General features: G+C 39.1%; 1 protein-coding gene across 5 annotated transcripts in view; it reads left to right on the top strand.

The window, feature by feature from the left end:
- The window catches only part of SUPT3H (SPT3 homolog, SAGA and STAGA complex component), a 256585-nt gene that overhangs the window by 154479 nt on the left and 81302 nt on the right, over positions 1-20804 (top strand). For all 5 annotated transcript variants that reach the window (XM_065730439.1, XM_065730438.1, XM_065730440.1 and 2 more), the window contains 3 exons: positions 15098-15184; positions 16655-16745; positions 18328-18464. In XM_065730439.1, coding sequence (XP_065586511.1) covers positions 15098-15184; positions 16655-16745; positions 18328-18464 — 315 coding nt within the window. The remainder of the gene's footprint in view (positions 1-15097; positions 15185-16654; positions 16746-18327; positions 18465-20804) is intronic.

Genomic DNA, 20804 nt, shown 5'->3' on the forward strand with positions numbered 1-20804 from the left:
CTAAATCTTATTTTAAAGTGGAGGGGGATTTTCAGCTCAAGGGAAAAACACCATATTCTTCTAATCTTCCTCTCCCTCCAGTATGTATTTCAAGATATCTTTCAACAGAATTTTCTTACTTTCTTTGGCCGTCCCACAGATTTCTGTTCTTGTCCCAATTCCTTTTCATCAGTGGGCTTTTGAGCTTTGAAGGATTCAATGTCATCCCAACACTGATGTTTTGAATTTTTCTCTCTCCACTCTTGACTGGTCTTTATTTACCCATTACTGCATTTTGGCACGTTTCCCTGTAAGTACTTTTTCATGCACTGAAATTCAAGAGGTACAAAACCAAACTCCTTATCTCTCCACTCCTACTCTATGGAAGCTGATTCATGCCACAGTGTTTCCTGGGAGCAAGGGTCTTCTGCTTTTCTGTCTATCTTAAATTCTTGGCCATGCCTAAATCTTGCCATTTGTTCAGTATGGTATTTTAGGTCACTATTCTTCATGTCCATTTTTCCAAAAATCTGATTTGCTTTCATGCTTAATATCATTGGAGTAATTCCTCTTTATATTTGTGGAGGCACTTGGCTAGCAGTGTGTTTTGTAGTTCAAGAGCAATATTAGTGTGGTGCTTGAAATAAGACTTACTATTTTCAGGCCTCTTAAAGAAGATGTTAAAAGAGGAAAAAGTGAAATTTTAGAAAAAAAACAACAACCAGCTGTTTATATAGGGTTCATTTAATTTGAGAACATAATAGACAATTCACATGTCACTTTGAGTAAGAAACTAATTTTCATCCTGGATCACCTGGAAGTGACCAAGTGCGTTTTTCTCACATAGAGAAATCAAATATTTCATATTTTTCAAAACCAGTACTCCACATTTTACTGTCCAGCATTTCTGCAATAGAGAGAAGATTTCTGAGAAGAGATGCAGGGAGGAAATGCTGGTAGAAACTTTTTGAGTGATTTTAAAACACAGATGACCTTTGAAAAATTAATGTCTTGTGTTTGTGGAAACTGTTCTAGAAACGAGAGGAGCTGTGTTTATGCAAAGATGAGATATAAGCAGCCCTTATTTTTGTATTTGATCTTACTTACTATATAAGCAGCTCCTGACATGGGAGGTCGGAACATGGATGGGGAAATAAAAGAGGGAGAATAAAAAGAGTTAGAAAGAGAAGATCTCTGTTTACATATTCTCCCATTGAAGTGAACACTTCAGATCACTTCTCTTGACAGAGAAGTAAATTGAGCAACACATTACTTCTCAGGGTTGGATGGATGGAGAGAGCAGCACACTTGAGATTATGACATGGAATTATAAAATAGCTGTTCCAACACGCCACAACCTACACCAACATTACAACAAAAGTGAGCTTTCACTGGAGCACAACCTAGCAGAAATAGCATCTGCATAAAATAATTGTGCAGAAATTACATGCAAAATGGAAAGCCAGGACAGGAAATCATTTCAGTGCTTCGTTCAGCTGAGGCCAAGGGATTCGCATCCTACCAGGTACACTGAGTTCCAGTGCGTTGCTGGATTGTGGAAAACTCATTCTGACATAATTGGAGAGCTTGAAAATGAAACTGATGTTTATAGACATACTTTATTCCTTGTCATTTGTGCACTTGAAGTAGGAAGGAAAGAAAATGTTGAGAATGAAAGCATATTTAATTTTGCTAGGAGTCATTGAGCATCTACTATGGTCAGCAATGCGATTGTATGCAGTGAATTGTTAATGAGTGTTCTTAGTAAAAGCTGCTGTTAATAAGCAAGATGAGGAGTTTGCCACTTTGCTTGTAGGACAGTGTTGCTAATACGATCAGATACACTGCTTCACTCTGTAGTTGGGAGAATACAATACTATTTCTACTTAATGAAAAATAATTAATTATGAGAAGTTAACAGCAAAAATGTCTTCATCCTTCAAGGATACAACTCCTCTGAAATTGAGCTATAGCTTTTCTGGCTGCTAGGAACTACTTCATCCTGTGTCTGCTCTTCTCTATAATTCATGTCAAAGAATTTCACGTTACAGCTCCAACACTTGATCTTACTTTTTTGTTTGGCCCGACGTCATCCGTCACAAAATCCTTTAGTCTTGCCTTGAAGATCAATCTGCTACTTTTGTCGAATACAGTGTTCCAGAGAATAAATACGGATTCACTAAACACCCTGATGTACATCTGAAACAAGGATCATGTAGCGTAGCTTAATGGATGATGTGCTTCTCCGAGACTCAGGAAGTCTGAATTCTGGTTGTGATCGTCTCTTTGTTCCCAGTGACTGGGAAAACCTGAACTTCTGCAACTGGCAGAAGGTGAGGGAAATGGGAGGCACCCAAATGAGTATTTCTGTACCGAATTATCTTTTTTATATCTAGTTTTCTGATACTAAATGCCATTTCACAAAACATCAAGGGCCGATCTACTAATTGTATACGGATAGTAGTGGATAAAAGGTAAAGGGGAAATGTATCTGAAGAGATTCTCAGCCAACAATCTCAAGTTTATTGAAAATAGTAACTCTGGACTATAAATCACTGTTTACACGAGGCTGTTAAAAAGGCCTTGATTCTGGAATTTTCTGTAAAATTTCATGTTAGCCCTGTAAGGATTTAGCTTGCAGCATTCTAAGAAGGCCAGTCTTAACAAGATGAAATTATAAAGTTGACTGTGGGGTATGAACTCAACCACTCTATATATTATTATTAGTTGCAGTATGTGACTGAGTACACAGAGCAGAGATACATCTGTAATGAATAACTGTTTTTTCTACATGAAGCTCAAACATATATTAGCACAGCCTATTTATCTGAATGAACCAAGGCTGCAAATAATTAAGGAATCTACTCTGGGAATACTTACACCACCGTAGAAGCTGATTTTCATTCAAGTTATATCAAGAAAAAGCCCAGCAACCTTGCTCCACTCGTTTTACACACAACTGCCATTCATCAGCCTAGATAGTTGCTGCAAAGAGCCCTGTTATTTTCACGTGTTTGTTCATCCTTACTGAAGGAGTTAGCAAATTTTGTCATCATATGCCTTGTTCAGTGCACGGTGGAGCTGCTGGTGTAAAGGAGAGAATTACCATTTGTTTTACTCCATGTTAAGTGTTGCTTGCTTTTCCTTGTGATTGAGAGACACCGGGGAGCTGATGGTGGCAGCTTTGTGCGTAATGGTTGTGGTCAACTTTGTGTTGGCTCCACCCATGTCTTCTTCCTACTGCAGAGTCCTCAAGGATTGAGTTTCTGCACTTCTGCTTTGCTGACACAATGTTTTTGATACAAATGTTGATTTTGGTTTTGCAGCTTAATCCAAATGGAAGGGAGTGACTGTTGTGCTGGAATCGCAGCCCTCCCTGCAAACAAGGCTTTCGTAAAATCCTACTCAGTCATTCCAAGCTGCAATTTCTGGCTGCTGCTCTCATTGTGTTATCTGAAACTGCCATCAAGAGTTTGGCTCCATCACCTCTCTCATTGCCCCTCAAGCCCCTTTAGCTCCCTGATCTTTAGCTGGTTTATTTGAATATTAATAGCAGTAGACTTGTCTCAAGAATTACCTTGTCTCAAGAATTATCTTACTTTTGCTCCATGCTCAGCATTTCAGTTCTTCCATGTGCTTAGTGAAAATATTTTCCAATTATGGAGCCGTGTTTAGACTTTCCTTCTCCATTTCATTCTGCATTGAGTATCTACTTTCTTCATTCTGTTTTATGTCTGAAGGCTTCTTTGCTTGCCTTTTTAATTGGACTTGCAAAGTTAATTAAGCTTTGCTTTTGGTAGTTCTTCGTTACTGTTGCTCTTGACCTCTACTGGTATGGTTTTAGTGTGTTGCAGATCCTGTTCCTCCACAAAAAAGACACTGACTGGAAAGTGATTTCTTGCAGATTTAAGGTTATAACATTCCAGGTCCGGGTTCTACACTGAAAAGTAGTGACTGTGTTGACGTTGTTTATGCTAGTGTCTCTGAGCTTTATATTAAAATGACTGATACTATTTGTAATGCTTTATGGTGGTTTGCAGGTTTTTAGTTTAAATGTTTAGTTGCTTTTTGATTTAAATGTCGCTGAGAGTTATGATTATATATGATATGAGGCTGGCCCACTTACTCTAAATTAGAGGAGAAATATGTTGGGCACAGTTTTTATGGTTGCATGTCTGCTAAATCACCTCTGTATTTCACTGCTTCAGGCATTGAGAAGTATTTATAGTTTCTGCTTAGAAGTTTACACCCGGTTAGATACAAAAATGCTTAAGTTAAAGCTCAGAAAATTATTTCCTTTTTAATGAAAACAAGGGTGTGCATCATTTTGCAGACGCTTCCTTTAGCAGTTAGCAGTGCAGGAGTGCTGCTGGTTGGCTGGACAAGGAGGCAGAGAGGATGTTTGTTTCCTGATCTTGTCTTTGCCCATGTGCAATGGATTATTCCATGACCCATATTACCTATTTTTCAAACAGATATAGAAGAGATGTCACTGTTACAGGAACAAAACACAACCTGGCCTTTTTGCTAATGAACCCGAATAGCAACATGAAAGGATTTTAATTGAAGGTGTTTTATTTATTCTTGTTAGTGACCTTGTTCCTTAGTTTCTCGACCTGTTATATCCATTCAATAGAATTGCCAATCACAGAATCACAGGTGTTGGAAAGGACCTCAAGAGATTGAGTCCAGCCCACTGCTGAAGCAGTTCTCTACAGCAGGTTGCACAGGTTGGCCTCCAGATGGGTTTTGACTGTCTCCATAGAGACTCCATAACCACTCTGTGCAGCCTGTCGTTCTGGGGCTCTGTTACCCTTAGTGTAGAGAAGTTTTTCTGCACAGAATCGCAGAATGATTGTGTTCCTTCTTAAATCCCACTCAGCCTTGTACCTTATCACAGCATCACACAACTGCAGGGGTTGGAAGGGACCTCCAGAGATCATGGAGTTCAACCCCCTGCCAAAGCAGCTCCCAGCCCGGGTTGAACAGATGGGTCTTGAACATCTCCAGAGGAGGAGACTCCACCACCTCTCTGGCCATATGGTTTGGGCCACTGCTTTGCCATGTCTTAGAAACATCTCTCCCACGCTGTCATTCTGAGATGTCGTTTTATCTTTGTGGTATGTCTTAGTGGCTCAGTGTCCTGATGGATATCAGTGACACGTGGTGTCACTCGGGTCGGTGCTGGGTCTGATGCTCTTCAGTCTTCATCGATGACACTGACAGAGGGACTGAGTGCACTCAGCAGTTTGTGGATGACACCAAGCTGTGTGGTGCGGTCGGCATGCCTGAGGGATGGGATACCATCCAGAGGGACCAGGACAGGCTGAGCAGGGAGCCCAGGAGAACCACACAGTACAGGAAAGATGTGGAGCTGTTGGAGAGGGTCCAGAGGAGGGCCATGAAGACGATCAGAGCGCTGGAGCACGTGCTTTATGAAGACAGGCTGAGGGAGCTGGGCTTGTTCCGCCTGCAGAAGAGAAGGCTGTGAGGAGACCTCATTGCAGCCTTCCTTCACCTTATAAACAGGACAGGAACCAACTTTTTGCTCGGGTAGATAGTGATAGGACAAGGGGGAATGGTTTTAAGCTCAGGGAGGGAAGGTTTAGATTGGATATTGGGGAGAAGTTCATCACAGAGTGCTGAGGTGCTGGCACAGACTGCGCAGAGAGGCCGTGATGCTCACTCCTTGGAGGTGCTGAAGATCAGGTTGGAGGGGGGTTTTATGAGAAGTACACCGGAACAAATGTGATACTCCATCAAGATCTACAGTCTAGATGATTTCAGCAAACAGGTTTTTCAATTGTGTTTACTTTATCCCTGCCAAAACCTATCTTCATCTTTTGTCAGGAAGCACAGTGGCTTACGCTTGTCCCGTTCATGTCACCCATCCTGCAGCCTTGGAGCTCAGTCCTGTCTCTGATGGGAGCTTTCTTTGACTCCAGCATCACTTTTTTCAAAGAAATACTTTCTCCCTTTCTGCCCTGAGGCCAAGGAGGAGCTTTCCTCTACAGCTTCAAAGGCATTTTCCATTGTTCCTCAAATATCTTATCATCTGTGATATAGAATATTCCAGTTTTTCAAAAAATGAATATTTCCATGAGAGGTTATTTCAGAGCAGCTCCACACAAGTCAGTATGAATTTGAATTATGTATAGGATCAAGGCGTTTTCTCATTCATATCTCACTGTGGACTCTGTACTGATTCCAAGTTATCTGTTCCAACATTTTAGAATTCAGCTTATCTTTTTATTATAGTTTAAAGCCCTCCCATTTTTTTATGCCAAGAACATACTTAAGGAAAAAATGCTTTAACTTTTCCAACAGTTGCATTCAATTTAAAGGATCTAGTAAACATTACTGAAGCACAGCTAAGGGAAATCCCATGTGGCTAATAACATTTTAGTAATAATAGCAAATAAATTTTGGAGTTTTCGTAGTAGATTATCTAAAAATCTTCAGTGCACAATGTATAACAAAACAGTCTCAGAAGCTACTGTACAGCTTTTAAACTATCTTTGGGTTCAGGGGAGAGTTTGAAGAAACGTGATAATTTTCTAGCTACCACTGCTGATGTCCTAGCAGAAATGTTGCTGCTCCTTTTTCCTATCGTTACCAGTATTTCTGTTAAGAATTTCACATTGTATTTTGCAGTGTTGGGTGTTTTTCGTTGCTTGTTTGTTTGTTTGCTTGCTTGCTTATTTTGGGGCTTGGGAGTTGTTTTCTGTTAGTAAGAAGATCTTCCTACCTCCTTCCAGTGGTTTGATTTTAACCATTTAGACCATTTCAGTCCATTAAAACTGTCCTTCAGTGGGAGGAAGTGTAGTTATTTATTCTTACAGGGATGTTGTGACTCAAACACTCTCTTCTCTTCCTGTTGCTTGATCCAGTGTAATTAAATAATGTATTTCATTTCGTAGCTTTGCAGGAGCGGTGAAGAGGAAATTATATTCAGAAAACATGTTTATTTTTCTTCCCCAACCTTTTCATGGCTTAGAAGTGATTCTCTTGGTGCTAAAGGAATGTGAAACAGCCTTTTCAGACTTATGTCCTTGGGAAGTGAATGCTAATTAAAGAATGGACATTAATTAAGAGCTAGGAAATCAGTGCCTTTTTTTTTCAGACAAAAAAATTTGCTGTTCAGATTTTACATTTGAGCTGTTTGGGGTTCATTTCTTTCCTTTCTCTGAGCCAGCAGCTCTCTCCTTGTTTTCTCTTTTAAGAACATCTGTCATGTTCATGTTATCAGCTGTATGATTTAATTTGTTTTCAGGAGCTCTGAGAACTATAGTTTGTAAAAATAAATGAAATTAAAAATACAGGAAACAAAAAACTGCAGATGTACATAACAAAAATAGGAACTTCCTTCTCTCTTCTCTCTACGTGAAAATGAATCCACCTTGGGCTCAGCACCTGTTGTTTTTATAAATACCTATTTTATTTTCTTAATCTGGGATTAAAAGAGTGTTGGGAGGAAGATCTGGGATTTTGAAGGTATTTTGAAATTAAGTGGGGAGACACATCTTGAAAGAAGAAAAAAAAATATCCATAGAATTTTCTGTTTCTCCTTTTATTCTTGACACTTTCTGTTTGTATGTTGTCCCCATTGACAAATTATTTTCTGTAAAATTAAAGGACAGGGACTTTTTTCAGTATCACAATATGCATTCCATATATATATAGTATGGTTAAAAAAGCATTAAAATAAAATGTTCTTCACGTTTTTTTCTATTACCATTCTCCTTTTATTTTGGTACGATGAGCACATTGTGCCATGTATACATCTGTCTGTCCGTCCATCAGAATTCTGTGTGCAGAATAACTTCCCTAAGGCCCTGTAAGGCATGTCAGTCATCCAACCCCACTTAGACCAGTTGTCATTTCTGTGTGTTGTGTGTCTCTGTTAATCTGGGCAATCCCAGAACACTGAGCTGCTGTCGCCACTCATGATGGTGAGCTCCCACTTGCTGGACCCCTGTCTGCCTTTGAGCAGATGAGAGTAAAATTAAAATGAAGCTCCAATGTGAATAATTTCAGGTAAAATCTTTTAACCTAAGGAGTTTTGCATCGTATGGACAGTTTTTACAAGTGAAAATGTAACTGCATGACTATTCTGGACTGTGAATAAATGGAGATTTTTCTATTGGCAAATATTGACTTTCTTCACTGTTGCTTGAACCCGAATCCTTTTTTCCCCTTCTGCCTGTTAGTCTAGATTTTCCTGAAAGTGTCTTATACGGAATGGTTTGGATTGGAAGGGTCTCTTAAGTCCATCTAGTTCCAAAACCTGTGCTATAGACAGGGGCACATGCAACTAGACCAGGTTGCTCATAACCCCATCCAACCTTACGTCCTTTATGGGATTTGTTTTTATAAAGAACGCTTTTGTCTTTCATTTCATCTGAAGAGATTTCTTTCTGACTTTGCTATCAGTTCAGCCAGAGGACCAAGCCTTGTTATCTCTGCATTCAGTGCTCTGATGGCTGCTTGCCTCTACATGGAAACCCTTGCTTTGCCCAGGCCTTGCTCAGAGAGTACTTTATCTCCTGGAATCGGTCAATATTTGTCTTATTTTCCCTATGACAAACTGTGAAGCCTGATTCCAATTTGCAGTCATGTGGAAAGAAGGAGTGTTTCTTTAGTGCCCTGGTGAAACTAATACAAGTCAGTGATTGTTTTCCTGTGTGACAACATAAGGATGCATGATTGGAACAAACGTTACTCTGCAGCAAGGGGGGAAAGGAGCCTGTTTATAGGACACGTTCTCTCCATCAGCAGAGAACAATCCTTTTCTGCTTGCAGAGTTAGAAACTGCATGACAATAGTCCTGAATGGTGGTTTGTTCAGGGATATGAAACCAAAGGCCAGGAAGCTGTGGGTATAATGTAAACCTCTGCTGGTATGTGTAGCATAGGCATGCTGGAGAAAGAAAAGGAATAGAAACAATTGGTACAGAGGAAATAAATCTGAGTTTTTGCATGAAATATCAGAAAATTAATAATTTCCTATGCCATAAAAAAGTGGTAAATGCTGTTTGTTTTTCCCAAAGGAGTGGTGAGTGCATGTATTCACAGAGTCACAGAATTGCAGGGGCTGGAAGGGACCTCTAGAGATCATCGAGTCCAACCCCCCTGCCAAAGCAGCTCCCAGCCCAGGGTGCACAGGTAGGCGTACAGGAGGGTCTTGAACAATTGGCCTTGCTTTAAAGCTCTTTATCAAGATAGATCCACGTCTATCAATATCTAAGGAGCAGGAGGCAAAGGGACGAGGCCGGACTCTTCTCAGCAGTGTGTGCTGATAGGATGAGGGGAAATGGCCACAAACTGAAGCATAGGAAGTTCTGCACAATGTGTGTGGGAACTCCTTCCCAGTGCAGTGATGGAGCACTGGAGCTGCACACAGAGGTGGTGGATCTCCTTCTCTGGAGACGTTCAGGACCCACCTGGACACCGAGCTGTGCACCCTGGGCTGGGAGCTGCTTTGCAGGGGGTTGGACTCCATGACCTCTGGAGGTCCCTTCCAACCCCTACAACTCTGCGATAGCAATATTTGTTTCACCGTTTACTTAGAAATATATTTTCCTTACTTAATCTACTTAATAAGATTTCAAATAGACTCAAATCTTCACTTTCAGTAGAAGAGCCTGGGCTGTTGGGCTTTACTAATAAGTTATCATTCTTCTAACAATTGCGCCTGTTTATATTTTAAACTAAATTGGTTCAGAGTGTTAACAGATGTGGGGTTTAGCTAGGAATATGCTATTAATATCTGGAGAGTACAGGGATTCATCTTTCCTCCATCCCAGTTTGTGGTTGGTACCAACTGCATGCGTTACCTTATAGCCAAGGAGCTGAGTAAAGAACTCAACTTCTTGAGTTGTTTTTGTACCTCGCTTTGAATTGAAATACTATATCCTATAACATGAACATATCTGATAAGATTCAGTTTTATCACATCAGTCTTTTTATTAAAGCCTTTCTTTTCCACTTCCAGGGATTTGTGTAATGGTGAACCCATTGGTGAGCTCCTGTGGTGCATTTTCTGACTATTCCATTACATGGTCAGGGTTCATTTTGTTTCATAAAGGCTGTATATTTTTCTTGTCTCTGTTTTTGTTTTTGTTTTTGTTTCTATAAATGCTTAGAAGGTTCTTGTTTGAAACTTGGAGAGTGTCAGCCCAAAGATCAAGGTGCAGGGTGCTCCTGCACTCCAAACCAAAAGATTCTCCACCACCCAAACCCTCCAATTTATATATAATCAAAGGAAGCATGTGGATTATTGGTAGAGTGAAGAGAAATTATGATGATCAAAATTATACTACATGTTTAATTTAAACAAATGGGAGTAACAATAAAATATCACGTTCATCTTTCAAAATTTCTGATAGCAGCAGTACAGTTAAAATATCCAATTCTTTACAGGTATTCACAATTTCAATCTGAAGGTAGCTGAGGAAGGGGCTACTTTCTGCTGTGATGGTTAGAATAATTTATATAATGATTATATAACTATTATATTATATTATATTATATTATATATTATTTATATAATGATATAATGATTTTATATCAGCAGCTTGTCACCCTGAATGTCATGCAACCAGATGTGTCATACCCATAGGCATGCTCTTTGTGCTTCCAGAGGGCAGGAGCCCTTGTACAACCTGCTTGTTACTGGAGATCCTTTGGGGATAAGTCTTTGGCTGTTTGTGGTGGGCTGCAGTTTCTCTGTCTGCAGCCCCCAGCTGCTTTTGTGGGCTGAGGCACCTAAGCTCATCTGCAGGTGAAATTTCATGTGGTAGATGGCTTGGGGTGATTTAGTCATGCTCTGGAACTCTTGTATGGTGATCCTAAATCATTACCCAGGACAATGAGCTAATGGACTCTGTAATGCTCAGCTGTCAGACTCAGTTGCATTTGAGAAACGGTATGGGAAGATGTAAATGAAGAATTGGGGTTTTAATCTTATGTTTAACTGCCTTCAAAGAAGTATTGGGACATTCTGCTTAGAGTACATTTACGGCACTGGATCTAAGCTCAGAATTTCTATCGGTATTTTCAGAGTTGCATGCTTTTGATATGGAAAAGATGGAAAAACAATAAGGCATTTAAATGCATATTTAATAACAAAACAACCTTTATTCCTTAAAAAAATAAAATAAAATGATATGTGAAGTATAATCTAATCTTGAAGCACTATTCTTGATGCTCAGCAGTTTGAAGGCATGCAAGCATTCCAGTTTTGACTCCATTGTTCAGTTTAACTGGAAGGATTATGTCACAACACAGCGTGTATGTTTTCCATCTTTTTGTCCATCAAGACCTTTTTGTAGAGGTATCAGCGACTGTTGACTTTGGAGGCAGGGGAAGAAAAAATAGTTAGGAGTAAAAGCAGACAGTGCCATTGAAGGAACTGTGCTTCTGTCACTGAGAATGAATGCTCCTTTCAACAAATCTATAATTTGCAGAAGTTGCAAAAAGAAAATAGCCGTAAGGTGGCTGTTAACATACTTCAGTTCATCCTGCCAAGAAAGTTAACTTCATAAAGTCATTAAACCAGTGATTACATTTTAAAATATTATTCCCCAGCCGTTTCTTCTTAGACTTTAATATATAGTTACTGTATATACTACTTTCTTTGTAATGTGAAAAATTGTAAAATACACTTATTTTTCATAAACTCCTAATTATTAACAGAGCTATTTGCGCTCCTATAGTGAAAGTCATTTCAACACTTCCGTTATTTAAAATGCACTTTTAGGGGTTCATAATTTGGCTGCAATAAAAAATAAATTCAGGCTCCGAGGTCTCAAATACTCTTTGCTGGCATTAGGGTTTGATTTTCTTCAAGAAGCAAAGTGATTTGGATCGCTGACTGTTCTTCAAGATAATCCAAAACAAAATACTTTCCGGTGCTGACTGGATAACTTTAATTACAAACAAATTTAGGGAAGGCCATGTAGTGTGGTGGACCCTGAGTGGTGCTGAGCAGGGCTGAGGCTCGAAGATGGGATCTTGTAGGAACTTCTTGCAGTGTCTCTTACATTGCTGTTCCAGAAGGATGGAGAAGGGCAGATGGGGAAGGCTGTGGCCGCCCTCGTAGCACGTGCGCTGTGGGTCCTTGGCAGCAGACCCGCTGCGGTGGAAGGCAGAAGATCTATGGATTTAGAGGTTGTGTCTCTGTAAACTGCTTTTTTGCAACGATGGATGCTCAGATGCTCAAAGATGGATCACTCCTTTGGTATGGCTTCCTGAAATGCCCCCTCGTCGTGTAACACGGCCGCTGTGATGACTGAACAGGGCCCTCAGCTGCAGAAATGAAGGAGTCAGGGCTTCCTGCTTATGAACAGCAACTCTGGGACAGTCAAATCAGACAGTTTGTTACAGTGCTAATTATAGCAAAGCACTCGTGTTGTGGTTTGAATGAGTCAGTTCTGTGTGTGCTGAAACTATAAATACATCTTCTCCCCGATCTGGACTGTGTGGTACATAATTTTTTTTTAACAGCCTGGATACATATTTACCTGAGCATATCCTGGTTTCCCAGGTAAATATGTGTACCAATGCAGAACTCATTATGGTCTGTTTGGATAAATAATCCATATTTTATAACGGTACAGGAAGTAATTATTTTCCTATTTTGCTTTCTTTAAGCCAAAGAAATTAAATGCTGTGGGTTCATTACTTAAAATAAAATAGATGCAAAAATCGAGGTAATATGAGAATAAAGTTTTCATTGTTTTGGTAGAAACTGAGAATGTTATTCCAGATTTTGATCTCGTGTTTAGCCCAGAATAACTCCATTAAAATAAACAGTGTTATTCAGGATTTACTTAAATGCAAATGGGACGTGAATTTGGCCTCCTGTCCTTAATCCCCCTTACTTCACTGGGAATTCCCGTAAGTAGCTTGCACACAATCTTTGTAAATGACATTGTCACGTATTTATCATTTGGAAAAATAAGTTATTTCAGCTTCCTGGGGACATGAGCTGATCTGAATTTCGTAGTAAGGAAATGGATGTCTAACAGTTATGGTCCCACGTGCATTAGGGAAATCGAGCCTCCTATTTCTGCCATTGTTTTACGCAGTGTGGGAAGGAGCTGCGTTGTGTTGTCGCCGTGCTCAGGTCAGGGTTCGTAGCACTTTTAAAGCTTGGTGGGACCAAAGTTAGCCTTGGCACGAATCCATGAGCTGCAATAGGTTTTACACCACAGATGAATATTGGCTCCTTCTTGGTAACTTTATTTTTATCCTGCTCTTTCTATTTCACGTTAGAAATGTAAGCAGCCTGTGTGCCCTCAAACTGATCGGAATAAGAAACAGTTTTGCTTACGCCAAAAAAATAGAACTATCATTTTTCACATTCTTACATTTTTTCAAGCGAGTTTCAAGTAAGATTATATTACTGTGACTTCTGAATTCCTGAAATCTCTCCGGTCTTTGTAACTGCAAGGGCCAGCAGTGTTTCTTCCTGCAGTATGTTTTGTGTTGAGCAGACTAGATACACTTCCCATCTTGCACGCGTGCGATTAGTGTGGAAAGAAATTAATGCAGTCCAGTATTACGATTGATGGACTGAATTTTTTGCCCACTGAGCCCTTGCCAAAAAGAAAATCTTCTCCCTTCCCCCCCTCCTCCTTTGGATATTAGAAACAGCTACTGTTTTTGTTGATCTTTTTAACTTCTGAATAGACCTATTGCAAGTCATAGCAGCATGGGAGCTCAGATTAATAATTTACTTATTCAGGCAGTGATACTGACTGAAACCATTGCTAGTGTGAGTACGAAGGATAGGATTTCTTTAAATTATTTTCAGGTGCATTCATGCCTTTCTGAAAGAAGAATAAAAGGATATTGTAAAATAAATAAACTTTCTGTTTACTGCTCATGTTACAGGTGTGTATGTGTTTTAATATCAGGAATTTAAGATGTCTCTTTTTGATGGCTTTTGTTCTGAGCTCACAGTCAGTCCATCTATCAATTTGCTTAGAAGAAATGAGCCAATAAATGACTATACATGTCCTTTTGGACAATGTTTTTAGATCTGGAGGAGATGTCATATTCCATGGTGTGATGTATCCTTTCTGTCCCACCCCCACCATCATCTCCACGCAACCTCAAAGACAAGTGAAGGAGAAAATCCCATGGGCTCCTTTCACAACTTTGTGCCTCCTTAGCCCTTTACTTTGATGAGCAGCAGCTCATGTGCTCTTGGGCTGGGCTGATGTGGTGTATGCCTGCCCGATGGCCTCTAGGTGACCACCCCTGTGTCTAATGAAGGCACAGTCCAAGGCTGATGTCCTTAGTCACTTCCAAAGAGATTTTTTGCCCTTTCTAGCATAATTTCAGGAGTTTGGGGCCTTCATCAGCATGGCCATTGGGCCCTTCATGATAGAGATTTGCTTCACACTCCTTTGGCTGCTTCACATCAGTTTTAGTGTCATTTAGGACTCAATCTCATCTATACCTCTCTGCTATCTGAATTCAGGATCTGCTCCTTAGGTTTTTGTTCAATTACTGCAATAGTGTTAACTTTTCCTATCAAATCATTTTCTCTATCTCAAATAAAATAAGAGTATGCCTAAAACATCTTCACGTGGGTATGGTTTCCACTAGTGATAAGTCAAGTGAGTGTTTCTTTCCAAAAATACTTCCATGAGCTGTTTAAAATTTGTATATGTTATTCTAAAAAAAAAAAAATGTGAGAGGGATATACTATTTTCCACAGTTCCAGATAAAGTGCTATGGCAAGAATTTGGCATTTTTACATTGCCTGGGAGAATTCTGTGTTTGTTCTCTGGGCAAATGTGGAGCGAGGGAGGAATAAAAGAAAAAAGGCAATGCAATGATTTTGAAAAGTGATCATTTTGAATAGAAACAAAAAAGCTTTTGCTTGAGATTTGTCAGAAGTTTTTCAGTCTTTTCATAAAATTGTTATTCCCTTTTCACCTAATGAGTGGAGTGGGTCTCACCTTTGAGAGTCTCAGCTGGCGCTGAAGTGCATAGCTCGTATTTAGCTGTGTACTACCATGCAAAATGTTATCTGTACTTATATGAAACAACTGACATATTGTTTAACAGAGAGGCAGCCATCCTAACGTATTTGTTTATTTTAGTTGCAGCAAGCAGCTGAAGTTTCTCAGCTGAGAGGAGCTCGAGTCATCTCTGCTGAAGATCTCCTGTTCCTGATGCGCAAAGACAAGGTATAGCAATGAGACAGAGTGCTCTCATTTTGCACAGTAAGCTCCTTATCATGTTTAGAGGGTTTGCTTGTCCATACACATGAATAACTTCGTTAGAAGGTGTAGCTGTGCTGCAGCTGTATTATATGTAGTATAATAATCATGTAACATCTTCATAAATTCTCATTTTCTTCAGTGGCTTTGTAATTACGAATAGATTTCTTCACAGCATCACAGAACTGTAGGGGTTGGAAGGGACCTCCAGAGATCATGGAGTCCAACCCCCTACAAAGCAGCTCCCAGCCCAGGGTGCACAGGTAGGCATCCAGGCAGGTCCTGAATGTCTCCAGAGAAGGAGATCCACCACCTCTGTGCAGCTCCAGTGCTCCATCACTGCACTGTGAAGATGTTTTTTGTTGTTTTTTTCCCCAGAATTTAGGGTGAGTAATAGATGATACAGCTCATAGCAATTTCTTAATTATCTGTAATATAAAGGAGCCTTATCAGATCCAGTACAAAGTGTCTTGCCTATAGCAGGGACTTGGATCTACATGATCTTAAAGGTCCCTTCCAACTCAAACCATTCTATGACTTTTATCATTTGTATTCCTTCGATTTCTATAAAAAACAATTATTTTGACTTCCTCCTATTTATGGAGAACACAGAGATAGATTTGATATTTGAAGATGTTATTGTGGTTTTTTTATCTTCCTTTTTCTTTTTAATATTCTTCCTGTATTTTAATCTCACGAAAATCTCCAGATTGAGATATGATGTGCTTTTTGTGTGTTGACCATGTCACTAATTAAAAAAAAAAAATAATTTTCCATAAGAACATTAGAACATCATTTATCAACTAATATGAAATTTATTCAGATTTCAGAATTATTAAAATTTTTAAAATTTATTTTTATCTAACTTATTTCTTATTCTTTTGCCTCCTTTCTTTTTCTTTTTTGTTTGTTAGATGAAACCAAATAACTAAAAGTATAGCAAAAGAAAACAAACCTTACTTGGAAACCCAGTGCAGTTACTTTATCTGAGATGCCCATTGATGGCATGATGAAAACAGTGGTTAATACGGACATCAAAGTTCATGGAAGTACACGTGCATAGATGTGAATTTCCAAACAAAGCAAAGATTTTGGAGGGTCCCAATGAAGCCTGAATTCCTCCTTCCTGAAAGTGGAGCTCATCTCAAATCAAGTACCAAGGAGCTCCCATCAATACCTTGATGTGCTTGCTATATGTGGATTTTCTGCAGAAGTAGGAATTATGAACATTGTAAAAGTTTTTGTTCTTGAGAATCGTAACAGAATGTCCCTGTTCAGTGCAGGGGAGTTGGACTAGATGACTTCTACAGGTCCCTTCTCACTCTAAGGATTCTGTGATGCTATGGCTATACATTTGTGAATTTGTGTGTTACAATGTTAGTCTAAATAAAAACTCATTATATGCAATACTAACATCAGTGTATGTTTTTCTCTTAGAAGAAGCTCAGAAGGCTACTTAAATACATGTTTTTCCGAGACTACAAATCTAAAATTGTGAAAGGCATAGAAGAAGATGACCTCATTGAAGGTGGGAAAGCATTCCTTAATTTGGAAGGTGTTTGATATTTTATAAAATGCCCAGAACAGCTCACGGCAAAGTATTAATGTCTTCTCTAATATTTATTCAAGCAAAAACTACAGATTTCGTAGTAACTCATTTTTAAATTGCTTCTTTTCCATTTGCATTACTTCAAAGTTAAGGTTTTCCAGCCACCATCCAAATGATAAGTAACAGTGCTTAATGTTGTAACTGTTGAAGCCAAGAAACTGGTGCTGATTAAAGGGCTAATTGATTTCAGCATGTGTAATTTAAATGTGTCAGCTACCATGTGCAGAGGAGATTGTCAGTTGAATGGACATTTGTTAGCTAATTACCAAAAGGTTTTGACATGTTTTACAAAAAATATCATAATCTGAAGTCATTTAATACTGATATATGACCTGGCCTTCTTTCGGTGTCGTTTAGCATTTTCTACTTACAATCTGTCATTTCAAGATTGGGAAACACTTTTGTTTCCCCGCTCCATAAAGATGTGGAGGTTTTTATAAGCAGTCCATTTAAAAGCAAAGCTCTTTGAATTGAGAAAATTACTAATTGGTCTAATTGGATTTGATGGTGTAGATTTACACCACTGCAGCAAAATCTTGCTGTGTTTTCATTGGAGTATCCAGCAATGTCCATACAACGCTTTTGTGTTTAACTTATTTCCTTTCTCAGAGCCTTTGGATGTATTTTTTCTCCTCACAACGAATTCTTTGTGTTCAGTTCCTCTGAGCATCCACGCTGATGTTAGGAAAACATTGTACCTCATGCTTTAGCTTGGTCAACACGTAGATAAGATTTTGTCAACGTCTTTGACTTTTAATTTCCTGAGGCATTTCATTTTCACAAAACATGAAAGTGTGTTGTTTTGTGCAAGCAGTTTGGCAGTGCAGCTTCCTACCTGACAGCACCGTATTTTTGTAATCCTTAAGTTCGTGTCACTAGTTAAATCAATTTTCCTGAATGATATAGCTCTCAGGAAGTACTTCCTAAGCACAGTTCATCTTGGTGTAGGAGATTGCATTTTCTGACAAGCTTTGGTAACTGAAGCCATTAATTTTGTTTCATGAATCTCATGTATTTAGAGCTGTTATTCTACCTAACACAAGAACCACCTTGCCCAGGGTTTGCTAGGCTTTACTGATGAGCAGTGGCCCATCGCCTGTGGAGCTGCATCTTAATGCTTGTGTCAGGATTTGCTTTATGTTTTAGGTTATTTGGGTGTTCTGATGTTCTGTATTCATATGAAAAAAAATTCTGCTCATATGGCTCCATATGACTCTGTCCATTGTGGGTGAGAAATAACAATACCTGGTAGACTACATTTTCTTAGATTGCTAAGAAGATTAGGGTGTACTAGGAAACATTAAAGGGGACTTTCTACTACAGTGCTTCTGCAGCACAGCAGGACATCACCTTGGTCAGGCTGTTGAATGTGTATGAGGGCAGGAAGAACAACCTACATGGTGCATCTGATTCTAAAAAATGGCCCTTCTAAGGGAAATCATTGGACGTTTGAAATAGCCAAATAATTTAGGCTTGTTGTTCATTTCTTACCTTCGTGTAGACAAGTTCAGCAGCAACAACACCAACAAACGGCAGAAGCTTGCTCAAGACTTTCTCAACTCCATTGATCAGACAGGAGAGCTCTTGGCCATGTTTGAAGATGATGAGATTGATGATGTCAAGCAAGAGCGGATGGAGGTAATTCTTATATTTTACTGATATCTGTCTCCTGCAGAGAAAACTGTGAAGTATTTCATACATCATGCTGTTCTGCTGCCTTTTTTGTGTTGCATATTGTATCATTTTTACATGTTTTTCCTTTTGCCCAGATGGTCTGAAGGAATCTTATTTCCATATTTTTCCCATTCTTTCAAATGTTTGCTGATATCTAAGCACACATGCTGAGAAGGAAGATTATGAAAGTGTAGTTATGGATCTTTCTGTCTGCCATGTATTTGTATTTCCTTCCTGTAGAAAGCAGATTCTATTTAAAAACATTTCACAGACATTTTTTTCAATTTTTTTCCTATTTTTTCATTCTTCTTCTCATTGGAAAATTATGCCTAAATAGCAATTTAGAATTCTTTTCATATAATGTAGCTTTCATAAAAAATGAAAAATATTCCATGCGTATACATTTCCATATATGCTCTTCTCTCCCTCTCAGTTTCTTATCTACGAACGTCTGAAAAATTATGCCTACATTATGGAATGCAGAACCTTATCACCCATAGCAAGCTAACCTGGGATCAAAAATTCTATCTGTGTTAGCACGGGAGTCTCTGAAACAGTGGATTTAATGCTGGTTTTGCTAAGTTACACTGAGTCTTAGCAATACAATCACAAGATCTGTGTCAGAGCAAGTTGCCACATGGGCCTTATGATAGAATCATAGAATCCTTAATAGTTGGAAATTAACTTTAAAGAACAGCTAGTCCAGTTTCCCTGCAATGGACGGGGACAGCACAGGTAGATCAGGTTGCCCAGGGCCTGATCCAGCCTTGCCCTGAAGTCTCCAGGGATGGGACATCAACCACATCACTGGGCAGCCTGTGCCAGTGCCTCACAACCTGCACTGTAAAAGACTTTTTCCTTATATCTAATCTAAATCTACCCTCCTTAAGCTTGAAGGCATTTATCCTTGTTCTGTCTCTGCAGACCCTGCTAAAGAGTCTGTCACCTTCTTGATGATCCCTATGTCTTCTCTATTAATTGAGCGTTTTCTAGAATGTCACTCTAAAGTATTTGAAAGATCCACAAGCAGCATCTGGGCCAGGGCCAATTTTCTGGCTCTGAAGGCAAATGGCATTTACTGGCTTGCATCCCCACAGCTAAATTTTCTTTCCTCCCAGAACAGTCAAATTCTGTTGATAGTGGATATGGAGAATGCTCCACAACCTCTTTTCTTTCCCATTTCCTGCTCATGCCTTGTGTGGGCAACTTGTTGTCAAGGGCAAAATTGTGCAGGGTGTCTGCTCACAATTGCACACAATTTCCATATTTTTTTAGTCAGAGGTGTAGGATTCATGGCTGTTGGAAAGCTGCTATTTTTAGAGTGCTTTTTAAGCCCTTTCATTACTAGACCTGGGTACTTTGGTTTGATTTTGTTTCCTATGATGAGGTGGCTGATGCATTCAGTAATATTTGTCTATTTAATATTTGCCTATTTCTCTTTAAGGTTTCATGGAAAATTCTATGGAAGAAATAACCTGATTTTCATCCTGCTCTTTCTGGGACTTGCCCAGTCATGTTTCCCCTTCCTTCTCCCCACTATGGTTACTAAAATTCTAACCAAGAATCCTAAGAACTGGACTGGGAACAAGTCCCATTTGTCCAAAGCTGAGAAACAGTGTTATAGAGCACTTGTTCCCAGGCACCATTTGTGTTTTAGAAACGGATATTTCTTTTCCTTTCTTTACTTCTGTACAAACTAATGTATATAAAATGTTGTTTTGCATACATGCAAGCATATCCTTTGAGCTCGTGTGCACAGAAATAGATAACCCTGCTTGGAATTACTATTGCGGGATTGACTTTCTGCTATCCTTTAGGTTCTCTTCTGTTATTCCAGTAAAACCTTCAGGTTTTTGAAGCCTAAGAAGTCTAGACAAGTGACTAGAAGTATGAGGTTCCTTGTGGCAGACAAGGACGTATCTAAGTTTCTGTTTTGTCTGCAGTCAAATCCTTCTCTTTCAGCTGATCACACGTCTTGGTTTTCATCACTTGACTATTATTCATGAACTGTAAGATCCATTTATTAAAAGTAATTCTCTCTATTGCTTCACTTTATTACATTTCATGAATAATATGTTTCCATGTTAAAAAAAAATCAAGACCTACTTACTTTGGGATAGAACCCTAAATTATATACAGGTATGAAGCCAGTACTCTGGATTTTCTTTCTTATTCATTTTTCAGTGACAGAACACGAAACATTGGTTGTGACATGCTGCTCCAGAAGTTCAGCTTTGCTTTAGTTTTGGGCTTTGTTGTCACTTCCAGGTGGGTAGAGAGGAATCAGACTTTCTATGGCTTCAA

Source organism: Cyrtonyx montezumae, unplaced genomic scaffold (assembly GCF_038088225.1).
Source record: "Cyrtonyx montezumae isolate F1298 unplaced genomic scaffold, pur_monq_1.0 scaffold_13, whole genome shotgun sequence".
In the NCBI taxonomy this organism is placed as follows: domain Eukaryota; kingdom Metazoa; phylum Chordata; class Aves; order Galliformes; family Odontophoridae; genus Cyrtonyx; species Cyrtonyx montezumae.